This window comes from Bufo gargarizans, chromosome 5 (assembly GCF_014858855.1).
Source record: "Bufo gargarizans isolate SCDJY-AF-19 chromosome 5, ASM1485885v1, whole genome shotgun sequence".
NCBI lineage: Eukaryota > Metazoa > Chordata > Amphibia > Anura > Bufonidae > Bufo > Bufo gargarizans.
In genome coordinates this window covers 150,713,785-150,735,285 of record NC_058084.1, presented here as the reverse complement: position 1 = coordinate 150,735,285, position 21,501 = coordinate 150,713,785, and the positions used below count along the sequence as shown (strand labels likewise).

The 21,501-nt window shown below is 42.8% G+C and overlaps 1 protein-coding gene across 1 annotated transcript in view; it reads right to left on the bottom strand.

Moving 5' to 3' along the window:
* Nucleotides 1–4,269: 4,269 nt before the first annotated feature.
* Nucleotides 4,270–21,501, bottom strand: part of PRELID3A (PRELI domain containing 3A) — a 41,402-nt gene continuing 24,170 nt past the window's right edge. Inside the window, exons 2-7 of the mRNA XM_044295603.1 lie at nt 20,862–21,030; nt 12,539–12,628; nt 11,677–11,747; nt 9,753–9,855; nt 8,666–8,752; nt 4,270–4,400 (exon numbers count right to left, since the gene is read on the bottom strand). Of these exons, the coding sequence (XP_044151538.1) occupies nt 8,699–8,752; nt 9,753–9,855; nt 11,677–11,747; nt 12,539–12,628; nt 20,862–21,030 (487 nt within the window). The 3' untranslated portion in view covers nt 4,270–4,400; nt 8,666–8,698. The remainder of the gene's footprint in view (nt 4,401–8,665; nt 8,753–9,752; nt 9,856–11,676; nt 11,748–12,538; nt 12,629–20,861; nt 21,031–21,501) is intronic.

Sequence of the window (21,501 nt, the reverse complement as noted above, 5' to 3'; positions counted from 1 at the left end):
AGAAGAGCTTTTAATTTGCATAGAAATGATGTGTATGGTCCTAGAACAAGATGATTTGTTACATGTTCTTCTGCAGGTTGTCTATCTGGGCTTGATGTTTGTTACAGGCAAGCACAATAACAAAAGTCTAAAAAATATATATATATAAAACTGCTGTGGTAGTGTTAGAACATAGATGCATGAAGTAGCCTGGATGTAGTGCCCAAATGTATGAACCATCCTCTGAGGAGAGGTGAGTACTCTGCAGATTTCCATGGTTTACAATGTTCCTTGAGGCACAGGAACAACAAGACATTATTCAGGCCGCAACATTAAAAGACAATTATAAAATTCAACAAATGCATGATAGTTTACATAAAAGGGCATCTGTCAGCAGATTTGGCCCCATGTTCATATGTGCCTGCATTGCTGAGAAATATGATGTTTTAATATATGCAAATGAGCCTCTAGGAGCAATGGGGGAGTTGCCGTTACACCTAGAGGCTCTGTTCTCTCTGCACTTTGACAGGACCAGGCAGTGTAAACGTGATCACGCCTGGCCCTGACTTCTCTAAAAGTCAAAGTGCAGAGAGTGCGGATGTTGCAGAAAAACTGAGCTTTTAGGTGTAACGGTAACGCCCCCGTTAGAGGCTCATTTGCGTATATGAAAACTTCATTTTTCTCAGCAATGTGGGCACATATGAACATGAGACCAACACAAATGCCTTCAGCTGCCAAGCCCACATGCAACTGGTCAGCCAGTTTCATAGGTACAAAACTGCTGACAGATGCCCTTTAAGAATATGGACCTATAATATTATTTATGCTGTATTATCTGGTTGAGCCACAGTCCCAAAGCCTGAAGCTACTGAGCTGTGGTTATCTGATGACATCGTTTCCTGATTTTTCAGTCCAGTGTTGTCATTAAGACGACATTGATCAAAACAAAAACTGTCCTTGCTGCCCATAAAAACAGTGCAGCTTCTTAAGTACATAGCTTTGGAGAAAAATATACAGTAGTTGGTTGCTATGGGCAACAAGGCCAGTTTTTCTGTGAGAAAGTTTTGATAAATGAGCCCAATTGAAAGAGTCTGTTTATGTGTAAATGATGTGAAGGGCGATTAGAAATGTTGTTAAAGTGGCCGGACCTTTAACAACAACTAGGAACATGTTTGGTCTGAAGAAAGTGCCTGGGACTATATAAGTGTCTCATGGGTCAAAATATGGTGGCTGGAGATGTGTTTTCAGTGAGTTACCGTAGTTGTCTGAAATATATAGACTTGTTAACTAGTATTTTAGTATGTGAAATGATACAGTAGATCATCTTGACTAGATGTGACTTATGAATATAAAACTATGTCCGGGGACACACAGTATACACAAGATGCTAGAAAAGGGAAGATATGTGAGCTAAAAAACTAATTGTGATCACCACCAGGTAAACTGCCTGTAATCCTGGTATGAGAAGCTGGTTTTGGTGAAGACGGTTACATCGCTTTGTCTGATCCCTTGTGGTGATCAGTTCACAGCTGGTAAGGGAGGATTGGTAGTGAAATACTCAGATTCTCATGCATTACACAATACCAGCAAACTCGGGATGCAGCAAATCCTCAATCCCAGGCGCATGCCCACAATGTAATTGTCTGGGGCTGCCAAGTAAGCAAGCAAGAAAGGCAGTCTGAAGAAGAATGTGGCAATGCTTTCAATAACCTACAAGTCCATTTTCTTTCAAAACTGAAACCTGCCAAAGTCCTCCACTTTTACAGAAAAAAATAATGCTTAGAAAATATCAAGTCACCTGACCAATCCGCCACTGCTGCCATGTTACCACTTCCAAGGTCCTCACCGGTCTCTATCGTGGACAAGTGACCTCACTGATGTCCGCTGCTACCAGTCACTGGCGGATTTAGTCATATCTCTGTCGATACTGCTCCCATCCCGCTGCTCTCCACTTCTTGATCTTGGCTCCACACACTGAAAATGGCTGCTCAGTGGCTGAGATGGGTTACCACTGTGGACAGGTACTGGCTAAGGGAGCAATTCTAGCCAGGACCAGGAAGTGGACAGCAGCAGCAGCAGGGGATTGGTGAGTATTTTATATATTTTTTAAACCCATTCTGTCACTTAATTTAAAAAAAATCTCCCCTAGGAAACCCCCTTTAAACCAGCCTTGTAATAGTATGATCAACATACACATGACCTTAAAATTTACCAGTTTAGTGCTTTCAAGGGAACCTGTCAGGAGCTTCATGCTGCCCAAACCACAGGCAGCATGAGATCCCGACAGCCTCCCTGGTTACCAATAACTCTTTTACTCTATCTTTTAGAGAAAACATAACAAATGTAATAAGTGGGCATCATGTATAAATATACATTTCCTATATCATTAAAGAAAACCATAAGGGACCTAGATCAGAAATTCTCAATCCATGTTTTTATAGTCTAAAAGTTTCATGGATCCTCCCGATAACATCTTCTGACAATAGATCCTCTCAATCTCTAGACCAAAGATGCTGAGGTCCTCTGCCAAGTAAAGTGCTCCTTTGGCTTCACGCAGAGGTTTACATTGCAAAGCCGAGAGTGCCTGAATGAAATCAGTGGCACTGCTGCTAACCCAAAATCTCCAAGTGACACAGACTAAAGACAATGGCGCTAGCTAGAGGGGCAGAGGCCCTTTGTCATAGTGATTAGGCTGAAGGAAATCTATCAGATGATGTTCAAAGGAGATACCCATTATGTATATTTATTTTTCTGTGGTCATTTTAACCTTATAACTGTTAGGCACTTGGATTACTAAGCTGTCAACCTAACCAGTAACGAATTACCCTTCACAACAAGTTGGCAGCCTTCTAGCCAGGAGAGCATGCTGGTAACTACGGCAGGTTGCTTAAGCCAACCTAGATCGTCAAAAGTCAACTTTTACAATGTAATAGGGTGTAAATAACCAATACAGATCTCAACCATGGATATGAAAGTAAAACAAAACAACAAGCGGCTATATGGTTAACAAGATAGTTCCTTGTGAACAGAATTCTACGTATATTTTTCGTATGTGTGTCTTTTCAGATATGTTTTTTTTTCTTCTTAATACTGGATAGTGTCTCGCTGTTTTTAATGACTCGGGCCCGTATGTTCAGCACAGCTGCACCTGTACTCAGCGCGCTGTGCGCTGACTTAGATCGTACTCAGCCCACGTTCAGAATCGATATCTCTATTTAGTGCTATAAGTGATGGTCTGTCCACATATACTGAGATGATGGACACCGTTAAAAACACTGGGTTAGTGCAAAAAGCGATCTTTTTGTTATTACTCACGGCCATATTGTCCTTTCAGTTGCTTACGGCCCGTGAAAGCGATGTCAGACCGCGGCACCTCCAGCAGAGTTCATGCGATTCTTAGATGCACTCAGTGTTCCAATGGAGTAACTAGAGTGTAAGAGAGAGTCTATCCACATGTACTGAAATAATGGACACAGAGTTGAAAACACACTGGGTTAGTGCCAAGAGCCATCTTTTTGTTATTACTCACGGCTGCTTTGTCCTCAGTTGCTTACGGCCCGTGAAAGGCGATGTCCGACCGCGGCACCTGCAGCAGAGTTCATGCAATTCCCAGATGCACTCAGTGTTCCAATGGAGTAACCAAACTAAATCTAAATAAGAGTTCATGGATAAATTACTGTTCACAATGTCCACAATTTGCCGCCACCAGACGCGTTGGTTTTGGAATAATGTTCCTTCCTCAGTGGTATAAAATAAAGTAATAAATGAGTAAACAAAAAAGATCGCTCTTGGCACTAACCCAGTGTGTTTTCAACTCTGTGTCCATTATTTCAGTACCTGTGGATAGACTATCTCTTATACTCTGGTTACTCCATTGGAACACTGAGTGCATCTAAGAATCGCATAAACGTTGCTGGAGGTGCCGCGGTCGGACATCGCTTTTACGAGCCGTAAGCAACTGAGAGGACAATATGGCCATTAGTAATAAGAAGATCTTGCACTAACCCAGTGTCCATCATCTCAGTATATGTGGACAGACCATCACTTATAGTACGCACTAAATAGATATCGATTCTGAACGTGGGCTGAGTACGATCTCTGTCAGCACAGAGAGTGCTGAGTACGGGCCCTGAGTCATTTACAACAGCGAGACTCTATCCAGTATTAAGAAAAAAAAACATCTGAAAAGACAGACATTCAAAATATATATGTAGAATTCTGTTCACAATCAATATGAAAGTCTAATAAGGGGTGCTCGTTTATTGCATCCAGTCAACTGATGATCGTTTAAAAAACTATTCATACAAAATATGAATTAGAAGATATTTTCGATGGAGGAAAAGTTATTGGTCCGTAATGGCGATCATACAGCATTCATTGAAGGTACATTCGCGATGTCAGTAGTGCGTCAATGACTGTTCCTGAATGTAAATTAAAAAGAAAGACAGATTGTAAAATTATTGGCTTAAAAGGGTTTCTGTCACCAGATTTAACCCCATTCAGCTAGCTGACATTAGCGATGTGCTAATGTCAGCTAAACCTAACTAGCCTATTCCTACTTTTATCTATGCCCCCGTTACGCCAGAAATCTAACTTTTATAGTATGCCAATTAGCCTCTAGGAGCGGGGGGAGGGGCATTGTTCCTGCTCCTAGAGGCTCGGTTCTCCCACCTTTGTCTCCTCCCTCCAAGTCCTGATTGACAGGGCCAGGCAGCGCTCGCTTCTGTCTGCCAGCCCTGTGCTCTGGTGACATCGCTAATGTCAGCTAGCTTAATGGGGTTAAATCTGGTGACAGAATCCCTTTAATATTCCCCACAGATGTATCACTTTTCATTAATAGTACAGGAAAAACAGCAGCATTCGGCCTCATACACACAAGCGTATTTTGTTTCAGTATCCGTGTGCTGTCCGCAACAGTATGTCCGTTCCGTAGCCCCGCAAAAAAAAATAGAACATGTCCTATTCTTGTCCGTTTTAGGCATTGTTACAATGGATCCACAAAAATAAAACGGATGGCATACGGATGTCATCCGTTTTTTTTGTTTTTTTTTTGCGATCCACAATTTGTGGTTCCGCAAAACACATACGGTCGTGTGCATGTAGCCTTCATCTGTTAACATGACAGTACTAAAATTGACCTAAGGAGAAAAAATTCAGCATGTGAATAAACTCTTAAAGGTGTTGTCTCACTTTAGCAAATTACATTTATCATGTAGAGAAAGTTAACACAAGGCACTTACTAATGTATTGTGATTGTCCATGTTGCTTCCTTTGCTGGCTTCATTCATTTTTCCAACACATTATACACTGCTTGTTTTCATGGTTACGACCACCCAGCAATCCATCAGCAGTGGTCGTGCTTGCACACTATAGGAAAAAACGCTAGCCTATGTGCACTCCCACATCCTGGCTACCAGAAAGGCTGGTGCTTTTTCCTATAGTGTGCAAGCATGGCCACTGCTGCTGAATTGCAGGGTGGTCGTAACCATGGAAACGAGCAGTGTATAATGTGATGGAAAAATGAATCCAGCTAGCAATGGAAGCAATATGGGCAAAAACAAGAGCTCTGGTGAATGCAACGGCCTCCTTACAACTTACCAAGCACAGCGCTGTCCATTAGATAGTGGCTGTGCTTGGTATTGCAGCTCAGCCCTAGTCATTTGAAAGCGACTGAGCTGCACCTTGGTCATGTGACCAATGTACGGTGACATCACTGGTCTAGGTAGAGTTCTAAGCCCTGCGGCCTCTTCATACAGCTGATCCGCAATGGTGCCAGGAGTCGGACCCCCGCCAAACTGATGACCAGGAGAACCCTTTAAAGGAAGTCAGTCACCAGGAAGCTCGCTGTTAAACCAGGCGCAATGCCTTGTAGGGCTACCTCAGCTGAATGTATTGATACCTAAGGGGTGCGTTTACACGTTGCAGGCGGTTTGCTTTTTAAAAATGCATCGAAAACACAGTTTTACAGCAATTGCCTTTTTTACAGGTAAGATGTTAAATAAATGTGGTAATTACCCATGGAGTTTTTACAGGTGAAACACATTGACTGAATATGTTTCACCTGTAAAAAAAGAAAACACAATCGTGGGGAAAATGTGTGGTTTTCAATGCATTTTTAAAAAGCAACATGTAACTGGCCCTCAGCATCTGTTACTTCATTCTGGAGAAAAGATACTTTTAATTCATGTGCAAACGGGCAGTTAAAAAAAAAAGTTTTCCAAGATTTTTATTTTTTATTTTTTACCGATTACCTATCCTGAGGATAGGTAATCAGTATCTGATCAGTGGGGGTCCTACACCTGGGACCCCCATTGATCAGATGTTTTAGGAAGGCATCGGTGCTCCTGTGGACACAGCTGCTTTCTCGCAGCGCCCTACATTCTATAGCGGCTGTGCTTGGTATCGCACTCCGTTGCATTCACTTGAATGGAGCTGAGCTGCTCCTAGGCCACGTGATCGATGAACGTACCATCACTCAGCCTAGCGGAGGGATCTCGGGTGTTGGACCCCCGCCGATCCGATACTGATGACCTATCCAGAGGTAGAAAACTTGGAAAACCCTTTTAAAGGGTTGTGCCACCATTAAATGTTAGTTAAATAAAATTCAGTATGAAAAGCTACTTTTGTAACTTACTTTCTATCACAAAAATAATCCAGTTGTAAAATATTCTTTTAACTTCAATATAATGGTACATCCTGCTTTGGTCTTTAATCTGTATAGTAATGTGCATGTTCATCCATTGAGCTGGAAGAGCATGGTCCCATATACTTAATTCCATCTTTCAACTGCCACCAGCAGAATTTGCTATGACAGGTACAAGGAGAAAGCTGAATCAGAAAGGACATGCCCCCTGGGCTGGGATAGTAAGGAAGCTGCATCAGAAAGGACATGCCCCCTGAGCTGGGATAGTAAGACAGCTGCATCAGAAAGGACACGCCCCCCTGAGCTGGGGTAGTAAAATGACACGCCCCTGAGCTGGGATAGTAAGAAAGCTGCATCAGAAAGGACACGTCCCCTGAGCTGGGATAGTAAAAGGACACGTCCCCTGAGCTGGGATAGTAAGAAAGCTGCATCAGAAAGGTCATGCCCCCTGTGCTGCCAACAGGAAGAGAATCTAGCAGAGCAATTGAAGCAAAGAATAGGGAGATCTACGGATCCATGTGAGGTACAGGGCTGGTTCTACCTTTGTAAAGATATTGTGAGGTACTATATGATGTCTGATTTTTCACATCAGTCACGGCATAAACCCTTTAAAGAGGGCCTGTCCCCTCTCCTGACATGTCTGGTTTAGCAGCCACTTGCATTTCCGATGTAAGAACAATTCTGGGGCCTCTAGTCTTATGTCTGTATGTTGTGCTGTTCTATTATATCTATTATAATAGTAGTTTATGGATACATTGCCAGCAGGGTGTTACCATTTCCCCTTGTCAAAAGAAGGAGTCCCTGTATTGACTGCACTGTGCCAGAATGTGCAGGGAAACACTTAGTCATAAACTGCTAGTAGGAATAACAGAGGAACTGCACAACATAGTAGTAACGATACATGCTCCTGAATTCTCATTTCATATGCAACAGCCGGTCTCTGTTCTTGCTGTAGCAATGATGTGCCGACACACTATGCACCACTGAGGTCACCACTGTGGCCAGTGCTTGGCTGAAATACTCACATGCTGTGTTGACACGTCATTGCTAGAACAGGAAGAACATAGGGCGGCAGGGGACCCAGGAAACAGCATTGGTAAGGTGAGTATTACTTATTTTATTATTTTATAACCTTCTGGGCTGGACAGATCCCTTGAACCCGGACATAACCCCTTCTTCACCCATTCAGCCCCTATGAGTGGAGCATCGGAGCAATTCAAGGGCTTTTTCTTCAGATCCGATGACCTTCTGAGGGGCGTGCTAGGCAGAGGTTTCCTCCTAGCAGTGAGCCCAGTGATGCCACTAGCACTAATGGGCAGTCTTTAGTGCTGCCCTAGCCTGGGCAGTGCTAATTACAGCCATTAGTGCCGGTGACGTCACCAGGGACACTGCTAGGCGGAAACCTCTGTGTGTGTAAAAATAAAAAAATAAAAAAAATTGCCCTGCGCAATGCAGGGCAAGAGGGAGCATCGGAGCATGAATGCTCCAATGCTCAACTCATAGGGACCGAATGGGTGAAGGGGTTATGTTCGGGTTTAGCTCTGAACCTGGACACCCCTTTAAAGGGGTATGCCATGATTGATGTAAAAAAATCAGATATCATAGAGTACAAGACAATATCTTTCTAACAAAGCTGGAACCAGCCCTGCACCTCACATGGGTCCAGAGATCTCCCCATTCATTGCTTTAATTGTTCAGCAAGATTTATTTCAGGGAAGGGGGGGGGGGGGGGGTCCTTTCTGCTGCAGCTCTTTCCCTGTAACTGATACAGCCTCTAACAGAAGATATGGCTGGTGGAGGTTGAATATTTAAACTGAGTGTGTGCGACCGCAGGTGGTGCTATACAGATACATCTTATTTAATAACTCAGTAGCTATACTAAATTTTTAATTACTTTCAATTACAAGTATTCAGATCCAAGTGCTGGGTAGAGCAATGTATTCTTCGTGGCACCACCCCTTTAATCCCACCATCACACTCACATCCATTATTCATAATTCACAGGCCATGTAGGTATAATATGTAGCAGAGTAGTATCCTTACCCTTGTCAGTATAAAAAGCGGAGACGGTCACTGTTAGCTTACTGTGCTCTCAGAGTTCTGAATGATCCATTCAATTGCATCCCACCCCTAGAGTAACATGGAGATAATTCAGGATACAAAAATACACTGGCTGGGAGATACAGACACATGCTCCCTGCATATATACAGCCATGTTCGCATACACTCATACATGTATTATTCTCTTTTATCTATCCGCTCCTCTGGACAGTGTGGAAAAGCAGCAAGCAGGCAAGGTGGGGGAGGGTATATATTATACCTACATATAAACTGCAGCTGCTGTTGTTCAAAAGTCCAGTCACAACTGGCACTGGAAGTTAGGAGGATCTGGGACAGGCACAGGTTAGTTGGGCTGCGTTTATCTGTGTGAAGACCAACAACCTGTAGACCCTTACTTAAGAACAGACTCTGCATTAAAAATCAGCTGCTACATAAACCTGTTACTCATTGGTTAATTAAAGGCTATGTACACCTTTGGGGGCATTTTTTTTATATTTGTATTGTAGTCATTTTGAGCTAAAATACTTTTTTCAATTGGTATTCATTAAAAATGTTAAACCACTGTCTCTGTGCAGCCTTGAGATTCTCAAGTAGCAGAATCCAAATTTTCACTCTGTTTTGTCAGGCAGCTCAGCTGATGAGCGTCTTATCTCTGATCTCTGGCCTCCTAAACACTCTTTATAGCTCAATTCTTATCTTACTGATAAAAATGTAGCTTAAATACGTTTTAATGACCTTAATTCAAAGTAATTTAGAGATAATGTTTATTAGACAACAAAGGGAAAGTAAAAAGTATGATGCACACAGCTAGAAAAACAGTTAACCCTATATATTTTAAGGACGACCAATTAAAAAATGATTTTTTTTTAACCCAAAATGAGTAAAATGCAATCATAAAAAAAAAAATCCCCCGAAGGTGTACATAGCCTTTAAATGGCTTATGTATAATCAAGGGGCTGTTCAGGGCCAGTGGTCCTTCTCTGCTTTTAGGTGAAAGCCTATAGATATTACTCTTTGTTTAGGTGCAGCATTTTCAGTATTTCCTCCAAAATAACTGAATTCTTCATACCTTTCTTGCATTTGATGAGATAGTGCTGGCCATTAGTCCTTCCAGGTAACTGCTTAAGCTGACTCCTTTTACAGTAATTATGGCTTCTTGTGTCAGTACTGTCCTGCAATGAGAAACCACATACTGAACAATGACTACAATAATTAATTATCAAAAGGATTCCCTTTTGTTTTAAAGACGACAATCTGTCCTCAGGATAGGTTATCAATATTAGATTGCTTGTGGCCAATCATCAGCACTTTAGCCAATCAGGGGCCATGGTGCTTGGCTAAGTGCTGCAGAATCTTCTTTGTTTTACTTTTTCATCGTAATCTGTACTTTTAAGTAGCAGCAGTGTCGGGTATTACAGCTTTGTCCTATTCAACTGACCAGGATGCTGCTGCCTTCACTAGCTGTTATGTATTAACACACATTCATTCCTGGACTGATTTCCCCATCTACTGCCCCCACTAAACTTTCTCTCACTTGTGCTGATAATGGTGATGAGAAATATATTATTTTCTCATCCTTCTCTGGGTCCCACTCTCTCTGTACACTCATACATAGGTTGTGTGATTTCCCTCAATCCCTTGTGTGAGATTTTCTTTCAGTCTATAGTTCAGCTTTGGTTATATGCCCATCTTGAAAACTTGAATGCTTTCCTCCCTCTGCACACTCTGATCTGCCATGCACAAGTTACTAAGCAGAATGGTTGGAAATAATTTTAATGAGGATTATTTAGAAAGTTACTTAACCACTTTCGGACTGCCTGTTGACTATAAATATCCAGGTGGTTAGCACTTCATTCTGCAAGAACATTTCTGAACTTTCTTGCAGATTTAGCAGCAGGGGAAAGCCCTCTGTCAGTGACAGCCAAGCTCCTTAAGGAGAAGGCAAGGGAAGTTTTTTTGTTTTTTACCTTCCCTGCCTTCATCATTGCTCAATGAGCACTGTGTATACAGGTCAGGAAAGGTAAGTTCTTTTATTTATTTATTTTTGTCTGGTTTGGGGGTCTGATGAAGATATTAAATGTATGGTCCCATTAGGAAGGACAACTTGTCCCGCACAAAACAAGCCTTCATATGGCTATATGAACAGAAAAATAAAAAAGTTATGGCTTCAGGAAAGCTGGGAGGAAAAAATGGAAACGCAAAAAAGGAAAATCGCCCTGTCCTTAAAGGGTTAATCAGGTAAACCACAGCTATGTGTTTATGAAAACCACTGGATATGGAGGTCGTTGGTGGCAGATTCCCTTTAACAGTGCATTAAACAGATTACTTTGAAGATAATAATGCTCTGAGTGGCCCCTAAAAAGTAATAGTGTCCCCCCTAAGTGCCTGCTAAAAAAAATGAAGAATTCCCTCCAAAAAGCAATGGTTCCCCGCTAAGCGCCACACACTAGAATAATTGCCACTTTAGTGTTTCAGGAAAAAATAAAAATACTTATACTGACCTCATCCTGATCCACCAATCAGTGCAGCAAGTCATCCTTTTGCCTGCACAGCTAAGGTCCTAGCAAAGGCAACGCAATGATGTCATTGTGCCACCTGCGCCAGGGTACTGACACTCTATGCGTAGGCCTCACATTCTGTAGGCCGGAGGCTTATCGTGATCTGTGGTCTACAACATTAAGAATGGTATGGCAGAGAGTACATAGGTCTCCACTGTATCAGCATTCTGAGGATGGTGATACAGCTGTAAGTTGTGCTCGTCCGAGTTCTGCCCTGATGGGCCCCACCATGAAGTTATCTAGCTATTCTTCTGAAATAGTTGACTATAGCCTAATAATGGTGGAGATGGAGTTCATGTGCCTTATGAAAGCACCAAATCTGTGTCATTTTGATGAAGTAAATTACAAAGTTTTGAATTTGAACTGGAAATGTAAGTCTCAGGAAACATGAATATAAAATATGAAAACCAATCGAATAGTATTTAATGTACTTACTCTTCTGGATTTTCCGGGTGGGGGGTGTAAACCAACCTTTCATCAACGGACACCAAATTTGTAAGTGAAATCTAAAATGGAAAAAGAAAATACTAAATGATTACAATGCTATTAAATAAGGGAACACGAGATTCAAAACTATACTACAAACAAAACAGCAGCTGTAGCCTATACCATCCGGTCACTCTTTGTTTCCATCAACGCGCCTTGGAAAATTCAGAGCTGGAATCTGATTGGTTCCTGTAGGCAATTACTGGTACGTTTCCTCTGCACTACTTGGTTATGCCCTTTGTATGACAACAGTCTCTACATGCAGAAAGTCACAAGGAGAGACCACCATCTATGGATGTTAAACATTTTATAATATACTTCTTTAGGGAAAGAAGTTTCTTTGTACTAGGAAAAAGAAAGTGAAGAGTCTTCTTAGCAAAGCTCTTACAGCAGGAGAGGCTGTCTTTAGTCTTGAGTTCTACTGAGCGCTGAAGATGCCTGCGTGTAACATACAGAGGCTTTCAGCTGATTCTTGTCACTACCTCAGTCCCTGACTATGTACATGTGCCTTATCACTGCCCATCACCCCACCTACCCTACAGGCATCCTGAGTACTCAGTAGGACTTAAGACTGAAGACAAACTCTCCTTGGCTGCATTTAAAAGTGGTCTTCTAGAGATGCGGTGCCTTCTCAATGAAGATGGCCAGTATGCCATAACGCTATAGCATGTAGTCGAAATGAAAATCTGGTCAAGGGCTGGTGTTCTCAGAGAAAAAAAAAGTTTAGAAGATATATGTGATATAAGAAGACAACACTGACCCCATGGGAATAGGACAGAATATTATAGGGCTAACGTCAAATGACACTCACATTTGTGGAACTTAAGACCATTTTCTTTTCTACTGGATCCACTACAGAATGCTCCTTAATATATGTCAAAGTTCTGCTGGTTCCAAGAATCTGAAATAAATCATAGAAAATAATGATCAAAGTTAGATCTAGAATCTTTGTAGTCACAGTCCATAAAACTAATACATGGACTTATACAATTACTACAATTTTATATTTTAGAACATTTACTGGATGCCCTCAACTATTTCATATTAGTCCAATGGGTCAAATTGGCACCTTCAATTTTGTAGGCAAAAATAAAAATAAAGTGTGAGGATGAGACTAATTAATTCTTAAAAGGGTTTTCTGAGATAGGTCATCAGTATCTGATTGGTGAGGGTCTGATACCTAGGACACAGCGGTCTTCTCTCAGTAGGATACCAAGCACAGCCGGTATACAATGTACGGCGCTGTGCTTGGTATCCTACTCGGCCCCCTTGACTTGAATGGGGCTGAGCTGCTCCTAGGCCACGTGATCGATAAATGTGTCGTCACTGGCCTAGGAAAAGCAGAGAGAAGGCCGCTGTGCTCACTCCCTCCGAAGCCCCTTAATCATAGTCCACTCTCCAAGTCACTTAAACTTCAAGTTTATCAATCTGTCCAAATAGTAAGTGTGACTGTGAATCAATTTCACCTGCCTTGGTGAAAATAAAAGTGACAACAGGTGGTAGCTGCAAACAATTAGTCCCACCTTATCCTTCCTGATTCTTCTCTAGTTTTGATAGTGTCCTTGTCACTACTGGTAGCATTAGATGGTAGTCCTGCTCCTTCAAGATTGCAGTGTCCCCATCACACAGTCTCAAACCCATGGACACAATACAAAAAAAGGGGGAAGCTGGGCAGGGCAACAGAAGAGCAACATCCCAGCATCAGGACCAGTAGAGGAACAGTCTGAACATTACCAGAGACCTACAAAATTACCTCCAACAAGCTACTGGTCAACATATTTACGAACAACTTGACTCCATTAGGTCGGCAAAATGGCCCAACGTTCTGTAGTGGGACCTGTGCTCATAGCCCAGCCCCATGCAGCTCGATTGGCATTCATTAGAAAACACCAGAATTGGAAGGTCCGCCATTAGCGAATGGTTCTCTTCACAGATGAGACCAGGTTAACACTGAGCACATGTAACATAGGGTAAAAGAGTCTGGAGACACTGTGCTTCCTGCAACATCATCTACCATTACTTTTTTGTTATGGTCGGGGGGCATATCCTTGGAGTATCGCACAAACCTCCATGTGAATGTTGAATGCTGTTAGGTATTGGGATAAAATTCTCTAAGGCTAAGCCACTTAAACCTTACACTGGTGCAGGACAATACCCAGCCTCATGTGAACAGAGTGTGTAGGTAATTCCTTGATGATGAAGGCATTGATGCCATTGACTGACACTTACATTGCCCAGACCTGAATCCAATTGAGAGGCTCTGGGACATTCTGTATCAGTGCATCCAATGCCGCAAAGTAGCTCGATAGACTGTCCAGGAGCTCACTGATGCCGTGATCCGGGTTTAGGAGGAGTCTGAGGAGATACCCCCGGATACCATCGATTGTCAGGAACATTCCCAGATGTTGTCAGGAGAGCATGCAGGAACAGGTGGGCCATACACACTACTAAGTCACATTATAAGGGCTCGTTCACCCAAACGTGCAGTGTTTTGCGGTCCGCAAATTGCAGATCTGCAAAATACGGATGCCACCTGTGTGCCTTCTTCAATTTGCGGAAAGGACGGCCCATTGTAGAAATGCCTATTTTTGTCCGCAAAACGGACAAGAATAGGGCATTATCTATCATTTTTGCGAGGCCACGGAACGGAGCAACAGATGCGGACAGCACACGGAGTGCTGTCCGCATCTTTTGCAGCCCTTGTTGAAGTGAATGGGTCCTCATCTGAGCCGCAAAAAATGAGGCTCGGATGCAGAACCAAACCATGGTCGTTTGAACGAGCCCTAAGTTGAAGTGATGAAATACACAAAAATTGGATTCACCTGTCATTTGAATTTTTTACTTTTATTTTTGGGATGGTTTGGAATTTGGCACACGGTTGGGTCATGATTTTGGTTTCCAATGACACATCATTTTTTTCTCAACAAATTACACAATTACAAATATCAGATTTTCAACATGAATCTTTTATTCTTCGAGATCCAAAGTGTGATTTAAGTTTTCCCTTAAATTTTTGGAGCAATGTATATGCACACGTTAAAGGGGCTTTCCAAGGTGCTGATACTCAGGATAGGTCATCAATATCTGATTGGAGGGGTTCGACACTGAGACCCCCACCAATCAGCAGTTTGAAGATGCTCCACCAAGTGCCGTGGCGTCTTCCTAGGCCAGTGATATCACATTTATTGGTCACGTGGCCTAGGCACAGCTCAGTCCCATTCAAGTGAAAGGGGATGAGCTGTAATACCAAGCACAGTCGCTATTCAATGGACGGCACCGTGCTTGGTAGCAGCTGATCAGCAGGGGTCCCAGGTGTGAAAACCCCTTTAAGAATGTATTTTAGTTACTACGCATGTTTTGGGGATTTTTTTTGTTAGAATTGCCCATTTTTCTGTTTCAGTTTGACATGCACGTTAAGAAAACTTGCTATAAATAGGAATAATCAGCAGGATCAACCCTATTTAACAGCGAGCCTGATTATTAAAATGATGCCTTTATTGTCAAAAGGTGAATTTGCAGTTGCGGAGATGTCTTAGATTGAAATAATCTAATTAAGACATCAGTACACTGAGGGGCGTGCCCCAGCACCTTGGTGCACTACAGCTCCTGCACTTTCCCTACATAGCCATGCCCCCTTGCCTTGACTGACAGGACTTGGCATCTTCATTGTACTCTTGCCCGGCCCTCGATTCCCGTGCATATGCTGTGGATCATCTTCCTTTGGGAGATGATCTCAGCAGTGAGGAAACCCGAAGCAGATGTACTGCGCATGCACGAATGATAGAATCTATGCCGCATGCGCAGTGCATCGCCATCAGGTTTTACTGTTGCCGCAATGATCTCAACAGTGGGAAAACCCAAAGGAGATATATTGTGCATCCACCAGTAACAGAATGCATGGGATTAGTCATGGGAAAGGACATGGCTCAGTGGTGAAAGTGGAGAAGCTGGGGTGCACCAAGGGACTAGGACAAACCCCTCGGTGCACTGAAGCCCTAAGTAAAACTAAGATATCTCAGCAACCATGTACTATGCCTTGTTTAGGCTACATTCACACCACCGTTTAAGAACAACAGCAGGCTATGGGGTTATTCACATGTCCTATTTTGTCTGTTTTCATGGAACGACCGCCCCATACAATTGAAGGGACCGTAATTAACGTCCATTTCACAGAAAGGCATCAGCAGAAAAAAAAACGGACAGTTTTTTTTTTAACTGGCTGTTACTGAGACGTGGTTCAAGGGGAGTAATGACTGGCATACATCAATACCATGGTTCTCTCTATACAGGAAAGACAGAGTAGGCAAGACGGGGGGGGAGGGGTGGTCCTGTATGTGAAAGATAGCATAAAATCTAATTTGATACAAGTTAGCGAGAACAATTTAGAGTCAGTTTGGGTTACCTTGCAGCTTGATAATCATAAGGTAACTCGTGTAGGTGTGATATATAGACCACCTAGCCAAGTCAAAGAATTAGATGATCTACTAGTTGAGGAAATAGCTAAAATGACATTAAAGGGGGAAGTTATCATTATGGGAGACTTCAATCTTCCTGATGTAAACTGGAAAACCAAAATAGCTAGTTCTGCCAGGAGTACAGATATTCTAAATTCCCTACTGGGATTATCTCTACAGCAAGTAGTGGAGGAGCCAACCTGGAAGGAGGCCATTTTAGATTTAGTATTCACAAATGGGAATTTGGTATCTGATATTACTGTAGGGGAAAGCTTGGAATCTAGTGAGCACCAGTCAGTGTGGTTTACTATAAGTACAGTGACTGAGTCACACCACACAAAAACAAAAGTTTTAGATTTTAGAAAAACTGACTTTTCTAAAATTAGATTAGTGGTACACGAGTCCCTATCAGACTGGAACAGTTTCATTGGGGTCCAGGAGAAATGGGACTACTTAAAAGTGGCACTATTGAAGGCAACAGAAAATTGCATTAGGCTTGTCAGTAAAAGCAAAAAAAAGAAGAGACCACTGTGGTACTCAGCGGAAGTGGCCAAAATCATTAAAAACAAAAAGATAGCATTTAGGAATTATAAAAAAAAAAAAAAAATAGGATGAAAGACAAATTTATAAGATTAGTCAGAGAGAGGCCAAACAAGTTATAAGAGCTTCTAAAGCACAGGCAGAAGAGAAATTAGCTCAGTCAGGGGAAAAAGGCGATAAGGCATTCTTCAGATACATAAATGAAAAAAGGAAACTAAAACAAGGAATTACCAAATTAAAAACTAAAGAAGGAAGGTATATGGAAGAAGATAAAGAACTAGCTGACTGCCTCAATGAATACTTCTGTTCAGTTTTTACAAAGAAAAAGTTAGGAAAGAAGACTAATGAATCTTTTGACGCATGTGTCTTTACAGAGGAAGAGGTTCTAAGTCAACTGTCTAAAATTAATACAAATAAGTCACAGGGGCCTGATGGGATACACCTAAAGCTATTAAAAGAGCTCAGCGGTGAACTAGCAAAACCATTAACAGATTTATTTAACCAATCACTGGCAACAGGAGTCGTCCCAGAAGATTGGAAATTAGCAAATGTTGTGCCCATTCACAAGAAAGGTAGTAAGGAGGAATCGGGCAACTATAGGCCAGTAAGCCTGACATCAATAGTGGGGAAATTAATGGAAACCATACTTAAGGAGAGGATTGTGGACCATCTAAAATCCCATGGATTGAAAGATGAAAAACAGCATGGGTTTACTTCAGGGAGATCATGTCAAACTAATCTTATTGATTTTTTTGATTGGGTGACTAAAATAATAGATGGAGGAGGTGCAGTAGACATCGCTTATCTAGACTTTAGTAAGGCTTTTGATACTGTCCCACATAGAAGGCTTATCAATAAAGTGCAGTCATTTGGCTTGGACTCCCATATTGTTGAATGGATTAGGCAGTGGCTGAGGGACAGACAACAGAGGGTTGTAGTCAATGTATATTCAGACCAAGGTCTTGTTACCAGTGGGGTACCTCAGGGATCTGTTGTTTAATATCTTTATCAGCGAAATTGCAGAAGGCCTCAATGGTAAGGTGTGTCTTTTTGCTGATGATACAAAGATTTGTAACAGGGTTGATGTTCCTGGAGGAATACACCAAATGGAAAAGGACTTAGGAAAACTAGAGGAATTGTCAAAAATATGGCAACTAAAATTTAATGTTGATAAGTGCAAGATAATGCACCTGGGACGTAAAAACCCAAGAGCAGAATATAAAATCAGTGATACAATCCTAACCTCAGTATCTGAGGAAAGGGATTTAGGGATCATTATTTCAGAACACTTAGAGGTAGGCAGACAATGTCATAGAGCAGCAGGAAATGCTAGCAGAATGCTTGGGTGTATAGGGAGAGGCATTACCAGTAGAAAGAGGGAGGTGCTCATGCCGCTCTACAGAGCACTAGTGAGACCTCATTTGGAGTATTGTGCTCAGTACTGGAGACCATATCTCCAGAAGGATATTGATACTTTGGAGAGAGTTCAGAGAAGAGCTACTAAACTGGTAAATGGATTGCAGGATAAAACTTACCAGGAAAGATTAAAGGACCTTAACATGTATAGCTTGGAAGAAAGACGAGACAGAGGGGATATGATAGAAACTATTAAATACATAAAGGGAATCAACAAGGTAAAAGAGGAGAGAATATTTAAAAGAAGAAAAACTACCACAAGAGGACACAGTTTTAAATTAGAGGGGCAAAGGTTTAAAAGTAATATCAGGAAGTGTTACTTTACTGAGAGAGTAGTGGATGCATGGAATAGCCTTCCTGCAGAAGTGGTAGCGGCAAATACAGTGGAGGAGTTTAAGCATGCATGGGATAGGCATAAGGCCATCCTTCATATAAGATAGGGCCAGGGGCTATCCATAGTATTCAGTATATTGGGCAGACTAGAGGGGCCAAATGGTTCTTATCTGCCGACACATTCTATGTTTCTATGTAGTCATAATAAGGTCTCATGCACACGACCGTTGTTTGGGTCCGCATCCGAGCCGCTGTTTTGGCGGCTCGGATGCAGACCCATTCCCTTCAATGGGGCCGCAAAAGAATGCGGACAGCACTGTGCTGTCCGCATCCGTGGCTCCGTTCCGCGGCCTCGCTAAAAATATATAACATGTCCTATTCTTGTCCATGCTTTACGGACAAGAATAGGCATTTATATTGCCGGCACCCGTTCCGTTCCGCAAATTGCGGAAGGCAACACGGGCAGCTTCCATTTTTTGCGGATCCGCGGTTTGCGGACCGCAAAAAACGGCACGGCCGTGTGCATGAGGCCTAAGGTTAATTCTACTGACCCTCTTCAAGAGCTGCATGGGTTGAATCATTGAGCGGCTCTTCGTCCTCGACTCGGCCTCCTCAGTGACAGGACCCAAGATGACAATGAAGATAGGTTTGCGTTCATTTTTAAATTCAGCCCAGCAGCTGATATAGTAAAACGAGCTGTGTATAATAACTGGGACCTTTTAAAAGGTGAACCTTCTCTGGGTGGCGTTGTTTCCAGCAGACCCCTCATCACTTTCAAGAAATGCCATACTTTGAAGGACAGATTGGTTCATAGTGTCCTTAGGTCCCCTAAACAGTCGAATTGGTTACAGAGTAGAATACCCCAGGGTAACTACAAATGTGGAACCTGCTCCTTCTGTTCCCACAATTCACAGGCAAAGAGTTTGTCCTTGGGGGGTATTACGCATAAGGTCAGGCAGTTTATCACTTGTCGCACCTCATACGTGGTTTATGTTGTATCATGCACCTGTAGTAGGTTTTATATTGGCAAGACCATCAGGCCAATGTTTGAGAGGGTACGAGAGCACCTTAACTCTATTCGGACTGGGCAAGGTTCACCCCGCTTGATCGAACACGTTCGTTCCACCCATAATGGTGATCCGTCTGGCCTCTCCTTTGCTGGCATTGAGGCCGTGGGACCCATCCCGAGGGGTGGTGACCGCCACCGCCTCTTGCTGCAACGGGAGGCCAGATGGATTATCAGGACGGGCGCCATGGGACCCCATGGCCTTTAACGACAAGAATGACATGGCGGTCTTTTTATAACCCCACTACCCCTGTAGTAGGTTTTATATTGGCAAGACCATCAGGCCAATGTTTGAGAGGGTACGAGAGCACCTTAACTCTATTCGGACTGGGCGAGGTTCACCCCGCTTGATCGAACACGTTCGTTCCACCCATAATGGTGATCCGTCTGGCCTCTCCTTTGCTGGCATTGAGGCCGTGGGACCCATCCCGAGGGGTGGTGACCGCCACCGCCTCTTGCTGCAACGGGAGGCCAGATGGATTATCAGGACGGGCGCCATGGGACCCCATGGCCTCAACGACAAGAATGACATGGCGGTCTTTTTATAACCCCACTACCCCGTTAGCATTGACGGGTTTTGAATGAACCCCCTCAATGCTTTTGGTCATTCCTTCTCTCAGCCTTCAACTAATCATGCGCTTCTAATTTTCTAGTTACGTATCCTTTCATTTATTATTACGTCTGGCCTCTGGAATTTGTCGCCACAATAGGATGCATATAATGTTTGTGCTGTAAATTGCAATGATGTACTTTTCTGTGAATGTTATTATTTTCCTCTCTCTCTCTGTTTCCTGCAGCTGCGCATTCGGGGAGCGTCTGGGATCACCATGGTGATGACCGACGGCTTCTCTTTAAAGGCACGTCCATGCGCCTGCACGTCATAGGCGGTCTGAAGAAGCGCGATCCTTGCGCGAAACGGCCGTCACTGCTGAAGCGCACCGTGGCCATCCCGCTCCCCAGCCTGCGCAGCATGCCACCTAACTAGCAATAAAGCTCTAAGCAATCTTCATGACCCTGGTGAGTGCCGCGTCTCTGCCTTCTATATCGATGGGTTGAATCATTATTCGCACAGGCCCACTCGACCAGTCAGTTTCAAAAGCATATGGCCGAATCAAGACAGCCTGGAGCAGTTGAGGTAGTGAAGCCCGGGTGACCATGTAGCCTAAGATCTGACTGTAACATTACATTTTACATTATATTTAATTACAGGTAAAAAAAAAATTGTAAAAATCTGACGTTTTAGCCGTGTCTGGTATGGTAGGACTCAATACGGCGTGTTAGCAATTTAGGATACCTAATAATACTTTATACGAAATTGTACTTACCGCCCTCACAAGGCCAGGCAGCCTCCACTCCGTGCTGAGGAGACGATAACTGTGTAGCCTTCCTTGGTTATCCAGACTCCGATCAAAGACATCCACACCTACTACACAAGGATTCATGGGATTCGGATATTTCCGCATGGCTGCCTTAATGACTGTGTCCCATGGGTGACTGTAAGTGAAAGTATACAACATATTAACATCCTAAGGCGAATAGGATGCGGACCGATTCATTTCAATGGGTCCGCAAAAAACGCGGACAGTGCACCGTGTGCTGTCCACATCAGTATGTCCGTTCCGTTGCTCCGCAAAAAAAAATAGTGCATGTCCTATTTTTTTCTAGTTTGGGACAAGGATAGGAATTATTACAATGGATCTGCAAAAAAAAGGATCCGCAAAAAAAAAAACGGATACCATACGGAACATCCTACGTTTTTTATGCGGATTTTCAATTTGCGGACCGCAAAACACATACGGTCGTGTGCATGTAGCCTAAGTATTACAGGCTAGTAATTGCTATTCAAAGGCACATATAGCTGTTTTATGTCTAAGAAAAAGGGGTTATGCCATGATTGATGTAAAAAAAAAACATGAAAATCAGACATCATATAGTACAATGCACAATGATAGAACCAGCCCTGTA